Here is a 23083-nt window from a genome sequence, read left to right as displayed (position 1 = left end):
TTTCTTAATTTCTATTTCAAATCCATACTGTTGATCCAATATGTTTTTTCCCACCCTGGTTGTATTCGATATCTTTAATTCATTGTATTTCAAACACTCAGTTACTTCTCAGTTCAAGTAATACAAATTTCGTCCACAGAAAACTAAAATACACATGCAAGCAAGAAGCACATTGCTACCAATATTTTAAGAGAACACCTCAGTATTGGTTTTATGATATAGGGGTTGCTCTTATCCATCACCCTAATATAGATATTTCCATTACTTGATCTCCTTTTAGACCCCTTGTAGGGCATCCGCATGACCAAATTGTTGGTGTTTGTCTTTCTTCCATTAAATTACTAATTGAATCAGTCAATTTAATTGTTTGATGATGGAAAGATAGCCATTGAATTTATAGATGATTTCATATTACTGCAGGTTGTCGTCAGTACATCCTGCCACTCGTTCTTGCTTTTGTATCATTGATTCTTTTACAACTAAAATTTGCATGTCACAGTTTTGACTGAATGAAACTAGGGAATAGTCGCTATTCGGACACGAGCGTGACACACACCTGCTCATTGAATTGTGGCTGCTGCAGCAAATTGTTTGAATCTCTTGGCTTCGTGATGGCAAAAGTGATCGTGCTTGCCTTGGTACTTGCTTTCTTTCACAATGTTAAGAGTCATGAATCATGATCAAACAATGATGTCACACCGCTTCTTAATAAGGCTTAAACTTAGTAAATTAACCTCCAACTAATAGATGATGCAGGTGAGTAAATTTAACGTTGTATATTGTGCATTCTCATTGGCAAGTAATGAAAATTCTTGTACAAATCCTAGAAAACACAATTCTCATTGTCACTTATTTCACTGTTCTAGTTGGAATGCAAAACCTTGGTGATCAATCAACATCCATAAACTAACAGAACGTAGACATTTTAATGAGTGTCCTTTTCCGTGAACCGATATTTATAACCTGGCTTATCTAACCTTTGCCCTTATTAGATCTCGTACTCAGGGATGGCAATTTAACACACTGGTGCTGTTCCCCTCATAGGCGGTTTAACAGGCTTAGTCTGTTCCCCTCAAACAGACCCCAGATTCTTTGTGCTCCATTGTGTATTGGCCTTGTGGTCACACATGTTCGACCAACCAAACATACAAGACAAATCTTTTAAAACATGATAACATTGTGTTTGCTTACTCTCCAACAATTTCTCAAATATAATGGGTAGATCATTTTGACTCGGTCATTTCAAAAGATGCTCCCATGCTGAAAAGGTATGAGCACCCCTCCTTTAGAAGTTTTCGTTTCACGGGACTGTGGCCAGTCTCCTTGCACCTGATCGCCATAAAATGGCACAGATCACCCGAATAGTAACCAAAGTTCACAGAACAACCCCCAAAGAAATTAAAAGGTGAATGAATACCCAGGTCAAGGTGCAAACGTCTCATTAATAGTTACAGAAATTGTTTGCAGCTATTGCCTCAAAAGGCCATGCAACAAAATATTCGGTTTCAGAGACCATCACTTTTGTTTAGGCGTAGTTTTAAAAAAAAGTTCATTATTTCAGTGACTTGAGGGTTTTCTTTCTTGAACAGAGGGGTAACCAAAAATTATGGCCTTATCTATTCTAAATTCATCCGCCCTTTGGCTTTTTAAAACAGCGTGATTTCACAATCAGAATCATCTTTATTGCCAAGTATGGAGAACACACAAGGAATTTGTTTGCGGTCGAACACGCTGCACTAGTATCATCCAAAAAAAATGCTAATTTTTACTGGATGTGATTTCTTAATAGAGCATGTCTGGCCTTTGTTGCCTGGTAAAAAAATACATTCTTGTTCCAATTTTGTGTTTGTCTTATGAATGTGTGTGTCTTGAGGATAACGGCCGATGGGTGTGGTTTTTGCTCCTTCTCTTCCACTTTTAGCTGGCAAAACCCTTCAGATTTTCAACATTGAAATGAAGAGCAAAATGAAGGAGCACACCATGACCGACGATGTTACTTTTTGGAAGTGGATTTCACTGAATACAGTTGCACTTGTGACTGAAACCACGGTTTACCATTGGAGCATGGAGGGTGACTCGCAGCCTGTCAAAGTCTTTGACCGCCACTCCAGTCTGGCAGGTTGCCAGATTATCAACTATCGCACTGACGCCAAGCAAAAGTGGCTCCTCCTCATTGGTATTTCAGCACAGGTAAATTTTTACCACTCCGGTTTATTTTATAGTTTGTTTCCTTTTTTTTGTTTTGAACCATGGTTTTTAGGATCATTGATCTTTCTTGGTGGATAAGATGGGTTTTCCCAGCAGTAGTTTTCAAAGCAAAAAGCCTCACATGCTTGGCATTTCACAAGGTTGTGTGTGGTCCTGGTTTCATTTCCAAATTGCTGAGCACCTTATTAACACACTATATTTGTTCGTGAAAATGTTTTGAGATCTGAATTGTGTGACTGTTTCATTCTTTCTAGCAAAGTCGGGTGGTGGGAGCCATGCAGTTGTACTCTGTGGATAGAAAGGTTTCTCAGCCCATTGAAGGACATGCTGCCAGCTTTGCCCAGTTTAAAATGGAGGGAAATTCTGAGGAATCAACCCTTTTCTGCTTTGCTGTCAGAAGTCAGGCTGGTGGGAAGGTAAGCAACCATCATCGGGGGAAAAAAACGTATTTGAATGCACTGTCTACTGTCAAAATACATTTTGGTTATTTATGATATTATTCCCCCCTCCCTACCTGTGTAGTTGCACATCATTGAAGTTGGAACCCCACCAACCGGCAACCAGCCGTTTCCAAAGAAAGCAGTGGATGTCTTCTTCCCTCCAGAAGCCCAAAATGACTTCCCTGTCGCCATGCAGGTATGTATGCTTGTTGTGTTTAACATATGAGTTCATAATTGCCATTGCAGACAAAAAAATTGCAACCGCTGGATCTTCATGTCTGCATTGTGTACCTTCTTTTGGGCATTATTGCTTTCCCATAAAACAAGTGTCTTATCTGTTAATTTATATAAAGCATATGCTATTCTGGGTTACTTCGATGAGAAGGTTTCTTCAGCCGTCATCTGTACAAAAGTGAAGGTTTCGGACGTTTCGCCTCCTATCCAAGAGGCTTCGTCAGCGAACTAAAGTCTGACTGGTCGTATCGGCCCCATTTATATATCCCTAATGTCCAGACCTGGTGGCGCCGGACACAGCTATGATAGGTCTCTACTCTCAGGTTGGGGGGGCGTGGGACCCCCCCCCTGTGGCCCCACTGATTGTTCCTACATTCCTGACTAACGATTGGCCTATTACACCCACTCCCCCCGGTATCACCTCATCAGCATAACGACCCTCATCAACATTGCGAAAGTTGCCTAACCTGTTTTGCCTGAGCAGGCTATTGTATGAACGATCCAAATTGAACCTCACACCACCAGACCGGTTTAATGAAGGATTTTGTTGTTTTATAAGAATCGCCTCTTTTACCCCCCTTTCAAACCATCTATGTTCTTTCGCTAAGATTTTAACCTCATTGTCGTCAAATGAGTGGTTGCTAGCTTTTAGGTGCAAATGTACTGCCGATTGAGGCCCACTAGTATTATCCCTGCGATGTTGATAAAGTCTTTTTTTGAGAATTTGTTGAGTCTCCCCAATGTACTGCTCTTTACAATTTTCATTCTTACAATGTATGGAATAAACTACATTACTTTGTTTTTCATTTGGTAGCCTATCTTTTGGATGCACTAATTTTTGCCTTAACGTGTTTATCGGTTACACAGACGTATTCTGGGTTACATAATCTCCACTACAATGATCGTGACACTATATATTTTTACAAACATAGAATAAGTCATTCACTGCCATTCCAAACTTTATTCGGGAATTTAAAAGCATGACGTGGAGCGCCATTCCCGAATTTGTACGTGTTTTGGTTTTTCTTGCGGGGGTGCCGATAAAGTGCTGGTCAGACCTCTGGCAGTGTTTTTCCCTTCCACGAGGGGGCATCATTTCCCTTTTTTTCCATGTTACAGCTTCAGCTGTTGTTAAAGCACTACATGAATCAATATGTATGTATTTTGTACAGCCGTCCCCATTTCACGCTTGCATAACTCCAGACCCATACAACTTAGGAATTAACCTTTTTTTTCCTCATGAAAGAGAGTCTAAGGTTTCTTATGTTGAATTGAATGTTTTGCACATCGTCTGGCAGTGAATGAGTTCAGTATTATGTGACCACGGTTCTGTTTACGTCATCCATCTTTTGTTTTTTTTAACAGATAAGCTCAAAACAGGATGTTGTTTTCCTCATTACCAAATATGGCTACATTCACCTGTATGACTTGGAAACTGGCACCTGCATCTACATGAACCGCATCAGTGGAGAGACCATCTTTGTCACAGCTCCTCATGAGGCCACCTCGGGCATCATTGGGGTCAACAGGAAGGGACAGGTAAGTTTGTCATGTCATTCAAAAATTTTCTTTTCAATTTTGAATTGTTGAGACAAACTGTTGTTTGAAAGCCTAGAAAGCACTCCCATTTATAATGACACACACATAAGCTTTAGCTTTCGGTGCCATCAATTGCATCACCTATGAGCCTTTGCATGAAAGCGTTGTTAAATTATCCAAAGGGTAATTTTTCACATAGAGGGAGTCATGTTTTGTTTCTTGCTGCACGTGTAAAGCTCAACCAGAAAGAAGAACTGGATCCAGGCAGCTGATGAATATTCCAGTCAGTCGGTGCTCCACATGAATAATTGAGGAAAGACAAGAAAACTGATCATATGGCAATGAATGGTAGTTTTGGCAGCATGATCAGGCAGTGAAGTGGGGGTTGTGATGCCATGGCACGTGCCTGGAAAAAGTTAGCTTTGTTTGATTTAAAATATTATAATACACACTGTATCTGGTGATTTATTTTGTACTGCTGGTCATTGTGTACTTGGCACTAAATATTTATTTTTGGACCATTTGTGGTAATTTGAGTATCAGATCCACAATTGTAAGTAAGATAAACTGCTTCAATCCTGACAAGAATGCGAGAAGAATCAACTCTGTCAATAGTTGGAGGGCTGATCAACTGAGGTTGTAAGAAGAGGGGGCTAATACAGACTGTCTTTCTCTTTAGCAACCCCTCTCCACTTCCCTTGTATCAGGACTTCTTTCAACTCCCCTTTCATTCAGATGCCAGACTGTTCACAAAAACTGTGTGTGACACTAACCCGCTCAGAGTACATTCTTATTCAGAAGCCAGCCCCCGAGGCCAGACGGAGACTTAATGTGACCCGCTGTGAGATTCAGTCAAGCTTGCTTTAGAGCTTGATTAAGGTATTTGTCGTATGCTTGCAAGGTTAGTTTAAAAGGCCCCACAGTTCAGATTGCGCACTCAGGAAAGCAAACAAAAAATGTTCATGGATGTTTTTTTTCCACGTGTTCATCAAATTGGCATTTGAATATGGTTTGTTGTGAACAATATTTTGCTGAAGTGTATACCAAGATAATGAGTTGAAATATTCCATCTATGTTAATGTTACACAGGTGCTATCGGTCTGTGTGGAGGAAGAAAACATAATTCCATATATCACAAACGTGCTGCAGAATCCGGATCTGGCTCTTCGTTTGGCTGTACGCAACAACCTCGCCGGTGCAGAAGAGCTCTTTGCTCGCAAATTCAACAACCTATTTGCAGCTGGCAACTACTCAGAGGCTGCCAAGGTGGCCGCCAATGCACCAAAGGTATTTTTTTCCTGTCAGGCTTACACGAACAACACTTATAATTAGTATTTAAATTCTCGGATCAAGTTGGTCTTCATGCTACTAGTTTATTTTGTTTTGATGGATTCAAGCATTCCTCTGCAAACCTCATAGAAATGTATTCCAATCCCAAAACTCATGTGGAAACTAAAGAAAAACAGATACCAAAACATCTTAACGTTTTAGTTCAGATGCCAACGAAGAAACAGTGGTAGATTTTTAGCGTTTGGGGTGAAAGTAGCCAAGTGCTAATTTCATAGGTTAAAACTGTTTTTCCAAGGTTAAAGTTAAGGCAATGAAAATATGTTTATGTAAACAATTTGTCATTTGAAATGGGCTGTCTCTTTAGTATTTTTGTCTGACAAATTTCCTCTTTTAGGGTATTTTGCGAACCCCGGACACCATTCGTCGCTTCCAGGGTGTGCCTACTCAAGCAGGGCAGACTTCACCTCTGCTCCAGTACTTTGGGATCTTGTTGGACCAGGGCCAGCTCAACAAATTTGAATCTCTAGAGCTTTGCCGGCCTGTCCTCCAGCAGGGAAGAAAACAGCTTTTGGAGAAGTGGCTCAAGGAAGACAAGGTATTCAATATCTGACTGAATTTATCACCAGGGAAGGAAATTCCAAGGCAAAAATAATCATTTATCATGTTTTTATATCATTTGTTGTTATTAGTTGGAGTGCTCCGAGGAGCTTGGTGACCTGGTGAAGGCGGTGGATCCCACCTTGGCGCTTAGTGTCTACCTTAGGGCCAATGTCCCCAACAAGGTCATTCAGTGTTTTGCGGAGACTGGCCAGTTCCCCAAGATTGTCCTTTATGCCAAAAAGGTTTGTTTGTCTGTCGAAATCATTTTATTGTATAAATTACTTCATTGAAATGACGATCAAAAACCCCTGGATGGATGTATTTTTTTTCCCTACCCAGGTTGGCTACACTCCAGATTGGATCTTTCTTCTCAGAAACGTAATGCGCATCAACCCAGAACAAGGCCTACAGTTTGCCCAGATGCTGGTGCAGGATGAGGAGCCTCTGGCTGATATCACCCAGGTTCGATTGGGTAGCAATCATAGCATGGATCAATTCAGTTTGGCATTCTTTCTTAATTAGTTTTGTTTGTCTGACTAAAACTATTTGTCAAAGTGGAACATGCCAGACATAAAGTACAGGTAATCTGTTCTTTAGTTCAACTTCTCCTTTCCATTTTTTTTTTTTGCTTAGATCGTGGACGTATTCATGGAATATAATCTGATCCAGCAGTGCACCTCATTCCTGCTGGATGCTCTTAAGAATAACAGGCCGTCAGAGGGACCTCTGCAGACTCGGCTGCTGGAAATGAATCTCATGCATGCCCCACAGGTGGCTACATTTTTACAGAAAGGTCATAAAATCCCAGTGTTCAATTTGAGTTTTTAATACTTTTTTGTCATGTCTATAGGTTGCTGATGCTATCCTGGGCAACCAAATGTTCACTAACTATGACCGGGCGCACATTGCCCAACTTTGTGAGAAGGCCGGACTACTACAAAGGGCATTGGAACACTACACGGACCTGTATGACATCAAACGTGCTGTGGTGCACACGCATCTTCTCAACCCTGAGGTTGAACTATTTTAATCATCTAATTTTTAATTCTCCACTGTTGAATCAAGCAAACCGACAAGCAGTGTTTTGGTGCATGGGAACATGAAAAACTGTTGTACCCACTTTAAATTTCAGTGGCTTGTGAACTTCTTTGGCTCGCTGTCCGTGGAGGATTCCTTAGAGTGCCTCAGGGCCATGCTCTCAGCCAACATCCGCCAGAATCTGCAAATATGCGTCCAGGTGGCTTCGAAGTACCATGAACAGCTTACCACACAGTCTCTCACAGAGCTCTTTGAATCCTTCAAGAGCTTTGAAGGTGAGATCCAACACCCAAGTTACAATGCCATGCTGATCCTTTTTAAAAACATGTATTTTAAAATATCTGACAGACTTGTTATTGGGTTTTCAAGGTCAGGGTTGAAAATGACTTGGGTGCACTTTTTCAATTTGTTGTAGTTGGTAGATGAGACGCTGATAGCTCAGTAATAGTGGTTATGGCAAAGATGCAATTGTATTACAAGTATTGCTAACTAGTGAGAGTGGCCAAGGACTTAAATGCCCCCGCCCCCATCGGAACTGCTTACAATTAGTTTTTTTGTATCCCAAGTACAAAATGCCTGCCCACGCAGCCAATTATTTCCCACACCTACTTTCCAAATCCACCATTTTCCTCACTCAACAAATCTTCAGATTGGCTCTTTTTATTGCCGAGCAGGAGTTGCAGGTGCTCCCAACCAGTGCCGATCATTTTATCCATTATTGTTTTAAGACAAGAGTGAAGCAGCATATTCTCGATGCCAATTCACTGGGTCTGCACTTCAATAATGAGAAGCGTATTTGCGTCATAGCGATGCAAAAATAAAGATTCACTTGCTGTACATACCCATTGCCTCTTAAAGCTTATTTCCTCCAATTGCCAAAGAGCATACATCTGTAACATAAACCATCTCGCATTTTGGAATGTTATACATAAAACTAGGAAAATAAATGCATGATGATGGCATATGAAAGCCTTTTAAATGACTTCGAACTCATCCCTCAGCTTTAGTGACGTACAGGGATTCATGTCCCAAAATATCAATTCAGTAATTAGGCCAAAGTCAAAGCAGGACGAATCAATAAACTGCAGAAAGCACCACACGGATCAGATTGGATAAGATTCAAAAATATTTTAGCCCCTTATTTTCTGAATGTCAGATATTCACCATAAAAACATCACTATTATGTTCCCTTGCTCTTTGTAATTGTTTAAATAATAAGTAAATTAAATGTTGTTTCACATTATACTTGCTGTTATGCTTGGCTCGCTTGATTTTGTGTAAACTGTCTCCGTCTCTCAGGTCTCTTCTACTTCTTGGGCTCCATTGTGAACTTCAGCCAAGACCCCGAGGTTCACTTCAAATACATCCAGGCTGCTTGCAAGACAGGCCAAATCAAGGAAGTGGAACGTATATGTCGAGAGAGCAACTGTTATGATCCTGAGCGTGTCAAGAATTTCCTGAAGGTGAATGCACCTTTTATCTCTTTAATTTCTTCTTATTAATTCTTACTTTTTTGTGTTTCTTTGTGTTGGATTCGTTGTCATTTTATAACTGAACACATTTTCCCCACCCACATGATATATTAATGTCTAAAAATATGAACTGCTCTCTTTAATTTCTTCTTATTAATTCTTACTTTTTTGTGTGTTTGTGTTGGATTCGTTGTCATTTTATAACTGAACACGTTTTCCCCACCCACATGATATATTAATGTCTAAAAATATGAACTGCCACGTCACTCTTATTTTTGCTGAGTTGTGATGGTCTATTTCGCCATGTTCGTTATACTTCCCTCTGGTGGTATAGACAGGCACACCAGAAGGAGACAAGCCGTGAATTAATCATCGTTGGAAAAAAAATACACTTCATTTAATTGTAACTTGTTTTTTTGACCAGTGACGTGCGGTGAGGTTCATGGCTGGTGACGCACTGACGTCATCACTGACGTCACCGCTCGTCTCTACTTAGTATTTGAACGGTAAATTCAGCGATTTTGAAAAAAATCCTAAAACGGTGAAGTTAAATGGAGAAGAACTTTAAAGTACAAATCACTAAATACATCTAACTGTTTAATTTATTTTTTCATTTGATATTTCCATGACAGCTTTCCATGATGACAGGTGAGGCTCTGCCTCACCTGCCTCCACTGACTGCACGTCACTGTTTATGACGTGCAATACAATAGTGGTATTTTAAGCATGTTGCATTAATTTTTATGCACGACAATTTTTTGATACAAGTGTTCTGAGTTATGGTCGTTTCAAGCATTTGTGTCATCTAGTCTCTTATTTGTCTTCCCAAATCCTAAAAGTTGATGATAGCAGAAATACAAATCTTTTTTTGTTTTGTTTTGGTCCCAAATGTTCAACTATTATACCATTGAATATTTTGTGCTTTTCATCTTGTCCTCGGAATACAGGACATATACCAGGTAAATCTGTGTTCCAATATCGAAAATAATCTAGCCCCCCCTTTTTTTTTAAATCATCCCCGTTTTCTTGAACAATCAAAAGTGGGATTTGTATCATGTGTTCTCGTATACTGTACCACAATTCTGAACATGCACAGGGGTACAGACTGTTGCATCCTGTGTCCTAGCTGTTTGTCCTTTAGTGTACTTGCATTCCTTGGTGAACGAGCTAGATCTCCGTACTTAATTAGGTTTTGTGATCTTAGTATACAGTGTAATAGTATACAGAACCCCAAATATGTGCTGCATGTTACTGCAAATCCCTCTTTGTTAATCTTGTGTTTGTGGTTCAAACGAACGCATTGGCTCCATACATACATATGGAGATGGCTATGATCTACATTGATGTCTTGGATGTAGTGGGAAGCCGTGCCTCATTTGATACTGAACCACGTGAGCTGGGTGGACATAGCTAAACAGATTTGATTGACATTGAGACATATTTCAATGTGTGCACAATAGATCATGTGAAAGTAAGGAAACCTCCTTCAGCCTTTGTTTTTTTGTTGCAATAAACCTCGATTTCTCTTTGTGTCATGGACAGGAAGCTAAACTGACCGACCAGCTGCCGCTCATCATCGTCTGTGACCGCTTCGACTTTGTCCACGACTTGGTCCTGTACTTGTACCGCAACAATCTACAGAAGTACATCGAGATCTATGTTCAGAAGGTAATTTGAGAATACCTTTTAGTCCGTATTTTATAGCACTTCAAATTTAAACCGCCTCTGTGTTGTAGGTGAATCCGAGCCGTCTGCCTGTGGTTGTCGGAGGTCTCTTGGATGTGGACTGCTCAGAGGATGTCATTAAGAGCCTGATTCTCGTAGTCAGGGGGCAGTTTTCAACTGATGAACTGGTGGCTGAGGTGGAAAAGAGGAACAGGTAAAGAAGTGTGGTGATGAACCAAATATTGAGGCTGAACTGTTAATTTAGTGAGTAAGAATGGGCTGAGGTGGACCTAGAAGTTGCCTTTTCAGTCCCCTCAAACTTCCATCAGATCAAACCTTATTCGATTACACCATGAATGTGTGTAAAGAAACGCTGGTTGTATAGGTCTGCTGTTTTTGTGCGTGTTAACTTTTGTGTTTTTCCAAGACTGAAGCTGCTGCTGCCATGGCTGGAGTCACGCATACATGAGGGCTGCGAGGAGCCAGCTACCCACAATGCCCTGGCAAAGATCTACATTGACAGCAACAACAACCCCGAACGCTTCTTGAGGGAAAACCCATTCTATGATAGCCGTGTGGTGGGCAAGTACTGTGAGAAGAGAGACCCCCACCTAGCCTGCGTGGCCTATGAGAGAGGCCAGTGTGACCAGGAGCTGATAAATGTAAGGCTTCCTTGTATGTAAAGTATTTGATTGACTTTTTTTGGTAAGATTTAACAATTAAAGTCAATACAATGTAGAAGAATGCAATTTTCACATTGCAAAGGTGGCAATTTGAAGGTTTAAAAAATATTTCATTTTAATAAATTGGTGTGCTAGATTTTATAAATATAATTACTGTACACACAATCTACCAGTGCTGCACATTTTGAGAGATTTTTTTTTTTTGGAGTTCAAGTGAAAACTTAAACTGCAATTCAAAAGTGTTCATAAAGTTAACAATTCTATACACAACTAAATTTTTTGATAGGTGAAAAGGTTTCTTCAGCCATCATCTGTACTTTGAAGGTGTCAGACGTTTCGCTTTGAGCACTTCAAACTAAACATTGCTGCATTCAAAGTCCTGTGCAAGTAGAATTCTAATCTTGGTGCATGTCTTTCTCATAGAACAACAACAACAGTTAAAACAAATTAACAAGAGTCGAATGAAAATGTGTTAATAAAAGTGCCAAGATTGACTGATGGTTCTTGTCCAAAGTTTAGCAGGGTTTATTCCAAAAAGAGGAAGCTTTTATAATAATAATACATTTAATGTATAAGCTCCTTTGGAACCTCCCAAGGACACTTTTCCCCTTGACCTTCATTTAACTGATGATTTTTCACACAGGTCTGCAATGAAAATTCGCTGTTCAAGAGCTTATCTCGTTACTTGGTGCGTCGCAAAGATCCTGATCTCTGGGCTAGTGTGTTGCTAGAGACCAACCCTTACAGACGACCACTTATTGACCAGGTATTCACAAATAGACATTCAGTTGACATTTATTGTCTTTTCCGCAGTACATATAGCTTGTGATGTTCTCTCAGGTGGTGCAGACAGCACTGTCAGAGACTCAGGACCCAGAAGAAGTATCTGTTACAGTCAAGGCCTTCATGACTGCTGACTTGCCCAATGAGCTTATTGAGCTACTGGAGAAGATTGTGTTGGACAACTCTGTCTTCAGTGAACACAGGTATTTACTTGCAGCATCTGCTGATACCTATTTGTGTTCACCAAATGTTATCAAGATCAACGGTCAAAATGAAATTTGGGTTGAAAATGTGGTCCTCTGGCTCTTCCCTCCAGAAATCTGCAGAATCTGCTGATCTTGACGGCAATCAAAGCTGACCGCACACGTGTAATGGAGTACATCAACAGACTTGACAACTACGATGCTCCCGATATCGCAAACATCGCCATCAGCAATGAGCTGTTTGAAGAGGCTTTTGCCATCTTCAAAAAGTTTGACGTCAATACATCGGCCGTGCAGGTAAGTAGTTATTGCTTTGTGTTGCTGGATTGATAGCCCAAGCATTTAAAGTAACATTTTTTTTTTCCTTTTAACTTCATTCCATCCACTTTGTCTCTAGGTGCTGATTGAACACATTAGCAACCTAGACCGAGCTTATGAATTCGCAGAGCGCTGCAATGAGCCTGCGGTATGGAGCCAGCTGGCCAAAGCTCAACTCCAAAAGGGTCTTGTCAAAGAAGCCATAGACTCCTACATCAAAGCTGATGACCCCTCTGCATATATGGAGGTTGTGCAGGCTGCTGATAAGAGCGGTAAGGAGAGAGAGACCGCAGATCATTTTGAGCAAACCTCACAGGTCATGAACAGTGATCAATCAGCATGATGCCATCTGGTGGACCGAATTGGAACAGTACATCTGAAGGGGTTTTAGGCGTTTCGGTTCAACAGTTTCAAAATTAACACACTGATCAGGCCAATGGAAAGTGCCTTGACTAAATTGGAATTATAGACTTTAACTCGTTCACTACCAGATGCAAAAAAAGTGTCCACAACAATGCCAGGGTTTTTGTCATTTTCACTCAAATTCCAGGACCTACAGAATATTGAGTTTTAGGACTACTTAAATATTCAATGCAGCGTAAGAAACTTTAGACTGTTGTCTTTCATCAGAAAAAAAGTTAATTCCTAAATTATATTGGTCTGGAATTAGCTGAGCTTCAAATGGGGGCGGCTGTACAAAATACTATACATATTGATTTATATAGCGCTTTAACAAGAGCTGGAGCTGTGACTAAGCGTTAACATGGCCAAAAGGCAATGTTTGCCCCCTTGTGGAATGGAAAAAACATTGCCTGAGGTCTGACCAGTGCTTTATTGGCACCCCGCAAGTAAAAAACAAAACCGAAGCAAGTTTGAGAATGGCACTCCACGTCGCACTTCAATTCCCAAATACATTCGGGAATGGCAGCGAATGAGTTAAGCATCAAAGTCAGACAGACTGTCAGGGGCCTGATGGATGGAAATTTTTGAGTCAAATCACGTCAACAGCAGAGCTCCAGTGAAGAGTATAAAGTCCATCAAACGTATTAACTAAAAATAATCCTGCTTTACCCTCTATTGGTCAAATACTTTTGCTATGGATTAAGGTTGGATTTAGGTTTATATTCCTGAAAGTACGGTCGGTAAACCTATCATTTTTCCCCCCACGGTTTGAACCGTACAGCTTTTAATGTGACAAAGTTAGGAATTGTTAGTGCTGAGCTTCATGCCACTAATTGATTTACACACAATCACATCACATCTAAATTATGTTAGTACTGAACACTTGCTGTTGTCGGCCTCATGCTGAATGAATTTTAATCAGCCATTTGTGGTTGGTATGCGCACGCATGAAGGAAGTCGGGGGGAAAAAAAAGTGGAAGATTGTGCGCATATCATGGTAGCTGACTGTGTAAGGAGGAATCGAGCAAAAAGAAACATCTTTGCATTTAATGAGCAGTGTGCAACCGTCACTCAGTTTTTGTTGAGCGACTCAGTCATTCATGAGGTGAAATAAAAGTTAAATCCATTTATGTGACCTCTTTCTTAGCAAATATGCCGTGTTACAATGTGGGTTAGTTTTATGAAGCGGCCAATATGATATGTGAAATTCCTTTTAATGCCTACATTTTGTTGCTGCAGCTTTTAATTGGCTGCATTGTGTTGTGCGATAAGTTAACATTCAGGTGGGCTGATATAAACATTTGAAATTAAATTGTAAATGTCACAAGAATGTCTTTATCGAACAAAGGATAATTGTGTTTTAAAAATAATCTCATTAAAACTGTTGTGATTCAGGTAACTGGGAAGACTTGGTCAAATTCCTCCAGATGGCCCGTAAGAAGGCCCGCGAGTCTTACGTGGAGACAGAGCTGATCTTTGCACTGGCGAAGACCAATCGCCTCGCCGAACTCGAAGAGTTCATCAATGGACCCAACAATGCTCACATTCAGCAGGTGAACTGCTCACGGTGCATTTATGCCATTGTGCTGCAGACTCAAAATTCAACGAACGTCCCGTCAATATTTTTGTTCATAATGTCATAGGTCGGAGACCGCTGCTTTGATGAGAAGATGTATGAGGCCGCTAAGCTGTTATACAACAACGTCTCCAACTTTGGGCGACTGGCTTCAACTCTCGTGCACCTCGGGGAATACCAGGCTGCAGTCGATGGCGCCCGTAAAGCCAACAGCACACGTACCTGGAAGGAAGTCTGCTTTGCCTGCGTAGATGGGCAGGAATTCCGACTGGCTCAGATGTGCGGCCTCCACATTGTGGTGCACGCTGATGAACTGGAAGAGCTTATCAATTACTACCAAGTAAGAATGATTATGTGTAGGTGGTACCGTGACAAATGGTCGAATACATTTAGCCGCAAAACAACTGGGGAAGCTGCTTATTTGTAAGACTTAATATTTTATAACATTTGCGTTTACCATTTAACCCCTACTGACCTGGGCTCATCTTCCCCTTTCAGGACCGCGGTTACTTTGAGGAGCTGATCACCATGTTGGAGGCGGCTTTGGGCTTGGAACGCGCACACATGGGCATGTTCACAGAGCTGGCCATCCTTTATTCCAAGTTCAAACCCCAGAAGATGAGGGAGCACCTGGAGCTCTTCTGGTCAAGAGTGAACATCCCCAAGGTCTTGAGAGCAGCAGAGCAGGCACACTTGTGGGCCGAACTGGTTTTCCTGTACGACAAGTACGAGGAGTACGATAACGCCATCATTACAATGATGAACCACCCAACGGATGCTTGGAAGGAAGGACAGTTCAAAGACATAATCACAAAGGTATATCTTGGGTTTTGTTGCGAGCGCATCATTTTGATTACCAGTAACTTTGTGACAAAGTACAGTATTTAGAACATTTTGCTTTTTTTGCCCCCCTCTGATGTGCACTCCACTTTTGACCAACTGCTTCAACACACAATTCCACCCAATTTGTACAATTCTTAATCAGTCAACAAAGAAGTTATTGTTCCCATGCCAAATATTTTTAATGCAATTATAGCAGTATTTTAATTGTACTCCATGTGTCTTTCATCCTGTCATTCTTCAATTTGTTTTCTTTGTTGACCTGTCCAGGTGGCCAATGTTGAACTATACTACAAAGCTATCCAGTTCTATTTGGAGTTCAAGCCCTTATTATTGAATGATCTACTCATCGTGTTGTCTCCAAGACTGGACCACTCTCGTGCTGTCAACTTCTTCAGCAAGGTACTCTTTTAGGTTCTTATAACAGCGTGTTAAGTGAAAGACATTTTTAAAATGTCAAAGACCCCAAAGATGAAAAGGAAAATGTGCCGCAATGTTCTTGAAATCACAAACATAGCATGCCACACCTGCACTGATATCTTAGACTACCAAGACTTGATTTACAAGGATGCGCATCTGGGCCACGCCCTTGCGCCATTTGCACATTTTGACAGCCACTGGCGCAACTTTGTAACTCCACTGCGCCAGCACCGGGGCAAATCTATTACGATTGGCGCATATTGCTAAATGATCCGCACCACATCTGACATACTTCTGTTAAAATAGCTAAAGAAACAAATTTAGTTAAACGGCAGTTGTAAACTGTTAGTTTTCCATCAGAGGTTTTAACATTCGTCCTCTGCCATCTTGCCTTAGTGATATCTAGCCATAATAATCTTGCATTTGTTTCGTGCGTTCCAAAGTCGCGGTAGAGGATATTCCGGGCTTTTCCCGTGAACTGCTGGGAAGTACCAAAAGGGAATATTCATTCATCCATGGTGCATTGCAGTATTTACATCGAACATGGCGGATGTTTGCAATATGGAGCGTGAGAACAGAAGTAAAACTCAAAAACATTAAAAATAGGCAGCAAACAAATGCGTTCTCGTTTTTTTAAAGAAACATTCGAATAAGTCTGCGAAGGGTAGTGACAATTCAGTGCATCAAACTGCTGTTAATGATTCGAATTTAGTAGCTAATGGGAATGATTTGGAATGGAATGGAAATATTCAAAGCAAAGACATTTGTTTAAGTAGACACTACTAAAAATATTGTGCTAAGTCTGTTTTTTGTCTTCTCTGTAATACCGTAGAATATCACAGGATTGATTGTGTAGTAACTAAAGAAAATTACAAATATTTATTTTATGTATGAATACATTATTTGACTTGAATTGAAATTGTTGGTATACATTATTTGACTTGAATTGAAATTGTTGGTATATTAGAAAAGTAACTCAAATAATGTTATGAATGTATTTTGGTTTATTTCAATCAGTTTAGTATACTTTGACAATCTAGTTAAATCGGGTCCCACCAACTATGTGCCATCGTGGCATTCAGACTGCAGGAAAATACAAAGGCTGGAAAGTCTAGTAATTGAGAAAATGTAACAACCTGCTATGTGTATGCAGTAATGTAACGACTTGCTAACAAGTTTGATGGGACAAACTCTTGTCATTGTGGTGACTGTAAATGATCGGGAGTCTCCTTGTTTTGACAAAAATGCTTCAGGTTGCATCATAGCTGTTTTCCACATAACGTCACAATCCTACAGTCTGTGGATTGTGACCTCATTATATATATATATATATATACAGTAAAGTCTCGTTATATCGATATTCAAGGGAGTCCGAAAAAATATCGATATAACCGGGACTATCGATATATCCGATATCGATATAACGAGACTTTACTATATATATATATATATATATATATATATATACACACACACACACACCAAGGCTGTGAGCAGATCCCAAGAAAAGTCAAATGTTCAAATTGATCTTTTTTTTTTTAATGATTTTTAGTATCATTGTGTCTTTTCCTTCTCAAATTTTATCCATTGTTGGATTGGTTACAATTATGTTTTTTTTTTTTCCCCAGGTCAAGCAGCTGCCTCTGGTTAAGGCCTACCTGCGCTCGGTGCAGAACCACAACAACAAGTCGGTCAATGAAGCACTTAACAACCTCTTCATCACAGAAGAGGACTATCAGGTGAGCAAGTGTTGTTTGTTATTCAGTTGAATAAAACATTCTGACGTGAATGTTATTGCAATTGATTTTTTTTTTTTATAATCTCTCGCAGGCCTTGAGGACATCAATAGATGCCTACGACAACTTTGACAACATTTCACTTGCACAGCGCTTAGAGAAGCACGAGCTAATTGAATTCAGAAGAATTGCCGCATATCTTTTCAAGGGTAACAACCGCTGGAAACAGAGTGTGGAACTCTGTAAGAAGGACAAGCTATACAAAGTACCTTCTTTTTTATTTATTCATTTATTTTTGAAGGGGGGTGGGGTGAGATTGGCTTTTCCGAACCCGCTCTGTGTTCCTTGCAGGATGCCATGCAATATGCGGCAGAGTCGAAGGACACTGAGCTGGCCGAGGAATTGCTCTCCTGGTTCCTGCAGCAGAACAAGAAGGAATGTTTTGCCGCGTGCTTGTTCTCGTGCTATGACCTCCTGCGGCCTGACGTAGTGTTGGAGACCTCCTGGAGGCACAACATCATGGACTTTTCTATGCCATACTTCATTCAGGTCATGAGAGAGCACCTCACTAAGGTAAGTCATTCCGGTTAGCTTTTATATCAGTGCAGCTCATGCCAAACATTCGCTTATTTTATTTTTTAAGTATGGTGGAAAGATGTCTTTGAAGTTGTTGTTTTTTTCAGAATCTGAAAGCCTTCAATAATCCCACAATGGGGAAATTTGCATTCCCATATGCATGTCAGTTGAATGACCTTTCACCACCATAAAGTCTGAAATGACAATCGTTGACATTTGTGTTTTTTAATTTCTTTTGGCGTGTTTCATAAGATAACGGCCATTTGTTCCTATCCTTCGTAAAATACTGTATTTTCAGCGCTGTAAGGTGCTCCTCAGAAGCCTCCTTTTTTTTTGAAAAGCTGACCATGCACCTTATATATGGGAAAAAAAATGTCAATTATTGAAGATGCGCTTTATAATATGGTGTGTTATATATGGAAAAGTAAAAAAATGTCATTCATTGAAGGTGCACCTTATAATCCGGTGCACCTTATCATCCAGAAAATACGGTACTTTTATTATAATTTCACTGCCACGTCAAGGTAGATGTATGATCACCTATTGCACATTTCATCTTGGGTACGAATACTCATTATGTCATGACTACAGGAATCAACAGCTATTGTAAATGGAGTTCCCGCTGGACATTTAACAATAAAACTACTGTACTGTAAATTCAGACACTTTTGCAGAGCAATACGGTCCACTGAGCATACATTTATCGACAAGAATAACAGAATTAAAATAGTTCGGCAATATTTAATTAATAGGTTATGCTGGATGTGTTCCTATGGTATATGATTTATGTATTGGCATCATCGCCTGGACACTTTTATGATAGCTTTAAAAGAAAAAGTGTAACGGCCTTGGTCCTTATGACGCTCACCAAGATTTGTTGTTTCTCCTTCCAGCACAATGACTCTAATGTGCTTGGTATTTACATGCCCAATCCAAATTTATTTATGTACAGTCACAATAAGTCTATAATGAATAATCAGGAATAATGAAGTCTATACAAGTCATGTTCGGGAAATATTAAACTATTGTATGCCGAACGTCTTGTCTTACAGGTTGATGCAATCCAAGAGCAGGTGAACTTTCAATGCTGTTTGATTTTTAGCATTTAAAATACTTATGACAACTGCTGCCTTGATACTATGCATGGTGCCAGTTTGTACAATAAAATGTTCACCAGTGCAGCCATTGCAACTCTCCATTAGCTTGTGGGTGTCATCTAGAGCATCATTTTAAGATGTGCAGTGACTTTTATGCATCACAATTTGCATTTAGCCCAAAAAGTTAGTTTGGTCTCGTCTAACCAGAGGATCTTCTTCCACAATTTTGTTGTTACCCTGAAGTGACTTAAAACGGGCCTGAGTTATTTTGGGAAATGCCTTTTTTCTTGCAACTCTTCCATAAAGGCTAAATTTCTGCAGGGTGCCACTAATAGGAGAGTTTCCCCCCCACCCTACCTGTTGATCTCAGCAGTTTATCCAGTTTCTGCCGGGTTTTTCAACGCTTACGCATCGTTGGCACCTATGTCTTTAAAGGGCATGATCGAAATTGACTAAAATGTGAATGGGATAATTTACGTGCTCCTAATTGCCAGATGTAGGATTCTGCATCATTCTTGCATTAGCTATATTATTAGTTCCCTCCATTTGTTGTTGGCCCCCGTATAGAGAACCTGTTAAGTTGCATGACAAGCCAACAACCTACTGTAATGGCTGTGAAGGGCATGAAAGCAAGCTGTGGCTCTTCAAAAGTTATTTTGATGGTTGATAGGCATGAGCATCTTCCCTTTAGTTGTTGTTTTTTTCTTATTATTTTGGTTTGTTTTTGACATACAATCTCAATTTGTCTAGAGAAACACCATCTCACCTGTTCTCCACCTCAGTGACACATAGCATGGGAAAGTGCCTGTTGTTGAAACAAACTGGAGGGCGAATGTGTTGGATTGGATTGGATTGGATTAGCCTTAATTTGTCTTGCAGTGGAGACATTTACATTTCACAGCAGCAAAGTTATGAAAGAAAGAAGTAGAAAAACAAACGCTACGGCTTTAATATTTTTATCTGAAATGTTCACCACTAAGAGCAATTCAATTTTTATGGTGGAGAAATATGCTTTTTGGCAGTGACGTGCGCTGAGGTCATGGCTGGTGGTAGGGTACAGGGTAGCTTATTCAAAATTGGCAACAGTTCAATTCAAGATTGGCAACAGTTAACGTCTTTTGCTTAAAATGTCATGTCAGCATTCTTTATACGTATATACAAACTGTAGCATAGAAAAAAGAATAAAAAGTTATCGTGTTACCTTTACTTATAAATGAAGTCCATGGCATCGATAACGTCTTTGTAGAAGCCTTCCTATCTTTCTTCAGTTTTAAGTCTCTCTGTCTCAATGGAAATCACTGCCAGTGAAGATAGCCGTCCTTGATCAGTCCTGTTCAGACTGTATGTTTTCAGTCTTTTCAGTGCTGAGAATGACCGCTCCACTGATGCTGTAGTAGCTGGAACAGTGAGCACGGAGCAACTTTGTCGCCTCAGGAATAGTTTCAATGAGATCCTTCTGGGCCAAAAAGCTGAGAAGCTGTCCAGGAGATTTACATCCATCCCTCACCGTTTGTGAACTATACAGTCCAGTGTTGGTCTTCCTTTAATTATTATCTCCTGCTTCGATTGAAAGTCCAGTTTAGTAAATTCTTTCAATTTAGAGATGTAATCCTCCATTCTGAAAATAAGGCCCAGGAACACGAACAAATGACTGGATGGTTGCACTTAACTTGCTAACTGTTTACTGTAGCTTGCTGTTCCTAATTCTATTATTCTGCAGCCGAGGAGTCGCAAGAGAATCTCTGTAATCACCAGCGCCCCCGTCATGAGGCAGAACTGTGTGCCTCACCTATGCACACAGTTTTGATAAAAAATAAAAACTGTAGTACAGTGTTTATAATGTACAGTGACTGTAGAAATTTTGTTCATATACTAAAAGTGTTTTTCATACTTTCATAGCGATATGCAGAGGGACAGCAATGCAGTCTCACTGCAGAGCAAGCCAGAACAGTTAGCATAGTCATTGCGCAATCCATGGTGAGGCTCAGCCGGCTGCTGCCTCACCGCTAGTCTCTACTTAGTATTTGAACAGTAAATGTGAAAATTCAGCGATTTTGAAAAAAAATCCAAAAATGGTAAAGTTAAATATAAAATAACAGTACAAATCACTAAAAAAATATAACTGTTTAATTAGTTTTTTTCATTTGATATTTCCATGATGTTAGGTGAGGCTGTGCCTCACTTGCCTCCCCTGACTGCGCGTCACTGCTTTTTGGCCAGGTTTGAGTAAATGTTTTTTTTTTCGGGGAAAACAATTTTTGGATGTTTTGCTCTCAACTAGAGCATTTTTTTAATTTCAGAATCAGAAAGCCTTTAATAGTCCCACAATGGCGACATTTGTCATTTGTATGCTTCACTAAGCCTTTTTTGTTGTTGTTGTCTTTATGTTGACAGCTGGACAAGCTTGAAACCTCAGAATCACTAAGGAAAGAAGAGGAACAAGCAACAGAGACACAGCCCATTGTCTATGGTAAATGTCTTAATCATCAGGACTCATTTGGATAAATCTCAGCATTTTCCTTACTGTGTTATACATCCATCGTAAGAGCCCTTGGACATATCGTGCACATGCCAGGCATACGCATTGAAATTACAAATCTTAGACTTGTCTATTATACACTAGTTAAAGAAAAAACACTTTAGCAGAGTGTCGACTTTGACTCAAGACATTAAATCCAACCCTATTGATATTATGTTTCCATCTCATGTTCTTATCGTGATTATTTTCCAGGCACACCCCAGCTGATGCTGACAGCGGGCCCCAGTGTACCCGTGCCCCCCCAACAAGCGTATGGCTACGGCTACCAGGCGCCGGCCGGGTATGGTCAGCCAGCCGCTGCGCCGGGATTCGGCTATGGCATGTAAATGTCCCCCCCATGCTGACTGTCGCTTGAATCCAGTCAGTCCTTCAGCAGACAGATTTTGTCTCTCTCCATCAACACAAAGCAAATTAGGGATCATACAAAGAATCCCCACCCTCCCCTCCTTTTTTACTCCCCGCCCCCCTTTCAACTTTCATGAAGGACTTTGTTTTGTTTTCAAAGATTTAATCACTAAAGATTAATTTGCTCACATTCCATATTGACTAGATTAATTTCTTAATTTTATTTGAATGGTTTATATACGATCGGGTAGGCAGGGGCCCCGCTGGGGGAAGAGCTAGTTCTCTTCTCGGTTAAGCTTTGGAGTTGCACTCACAAGTGAGAAGAAATTCATGTAGACCCTCTTTCTATTCGGTGCGTTTGAAAGCAGCTTACTGACTGTAAAATGCATTTGATATTGTATATTCTGTCACAAAATCCACTTGTGCTCCATTTGATCATGTGACCACTGCAGTCCGGAAACACTACGTTGTCCAAATCAAAACTGTCTTCAGGGCCTGCCTCCTGTCAAAACAAGAGCATTTTCCCATAAGTTTTGACTTTTTGCAGTCTATGCAGGACTTTGCACATCCATACAACATGCCGGTGTGCTTTAAATGCATTTGTGACGTGGGACCATTCCGAATCAGGAGGGAAGCAGACTCAGAATGCATCCTCTCTATGCTGCAGCTCGTATCTGCTCATTTTAGTCTGGGTCACTGCAGAAATTCTCTAAATAAATGTCCTCTTGTGATGCAGAATTGTCGCAGGAGTTGTAATTTGAAGTACAGTATATAGATATATATCAACAAGTCTGCATCTATACAGAAAATCAATTCCTTTTCTGAATTTATAACCCTGCCTAAATTATCCACAATGAAATTGTACACTTGCAATACTTGATTGTGCATAATCAGGAACATGATGAATGAAACAGCCATTTTGTTTTCCACAAAAAATAAAGGCTTCTGGTTTGACAAAAGTGTAATGGCAATCTTTACCTAGAGTGTATATCCATATACAGCATGACTTATTATTTGCCGATGTTTATAGAGCGAGGCGCATTTTATGTTTGGAAAATCTTGCAGCACATCACCAAAAA

The 23083-nt window shown here is 40.2% G+C and overlaps 1 protein-coding gene across 1 annotated transcript in view; it reads left to right on the top strand.

The window, feature by feature from the left end:
• Positions 1-22963, top strand: part of cltca (clathrin, heavy chain a (Hc)) — a 28100-nt gene extending 5137 nt beyond the window's left edge. The window contains exons 3-30 of the mRNA XM_089017792.1: positions 1922-2190; positions 2463-2624; positions 2731-2844; positions 4248-4421; positions 5511-5708; positions 6106-6306; positions 6401-6553; positions 6651-6773; positions 6945-7082; positions 7162-7326; positions 7444-7624; positions 8649-8812; positions 10364-10489; positions 10558-10700; positions 10914-11148; positions 11813-11935; positions 12010-12155; positions 12269-12452; positions 12553-12745; positions 14271-14428; positions 14519-14791; positions 14950-15267; positions 15562-15693; positions 17340-17450; positions 17542-17712; positions 17799-18020; positions 21515-21590; positions 21852-22963. Of these exons, the coding sequence (XP_088873918.1) occupies positions 1922-2190; positions 2463-2624; positions 2731-2844; positions 4248-4421; positions 5511-5708; positions 6106-6306; positions 6401-6553; positions 6651-6773; positions 6945-7082; positions 7162-7326; positions 7444-7624; positions 8649-8812; positions 10364-10489; positions 10558-10700; positions 10914-11148; positions 11813-11935; positions 12010-12155; positions 12269-12452; positions 12553-12745; positions 14271-14428; positions 14519-14791; positions 14950-15267; positions 15562-15693; positions 17340-17450; positions 17542-17712; positions 17799-18020; positions 21515-21590; positions 21852-21985 (4787 nt within the window). The 3' untranslated portion in view covers positions 21986-22963. The remainder of the gene's footprint in view (positions 1-1921; positions 2191-2462; positions 2625-2730; positions 2845-4247; positions 4422-5510; positions 5709-6105; positions 6307-6400; positions 6554-6650; positions 6774-6944; positions 7083-7161; positions 7327-7443; positions 7625-8648; positions 8813-10363; positions 10490-10557; positions 10701-10913; positions 11149-11812; positions 11936-12009; positions 12156-12268; positions 12453-12552; positions 12746-14270; positions 14429-14518; positions 14792-14949; positions 15268-15561; positions 15694-17339; positions 17451-17541; positions 17713-17798; positions 18021-21514; positions 21591-21851) is intronic.
• Positions 22964-23083: the final 120 nt, after the last annotated feature.

Source organism: Hippocampus bargibanti, linkage group LG16, assembly GCF_051943395.1.
Source record: "Hippocampus bargibanti isolate YZ-2025 linkage group LG16, ASM5194339v1, whole genome shotgun sequence".
Classification (NCBI taxonomy): Eukaryota; Metazoa; Chordata; class Actinopteri; order Syngnathiformes; family Syngnathidae; genus Hippocampus; species Hippocampus bargibanti.
This window is presented reverse-complemented; position numbering and strand designations above follow the sequence as displayed.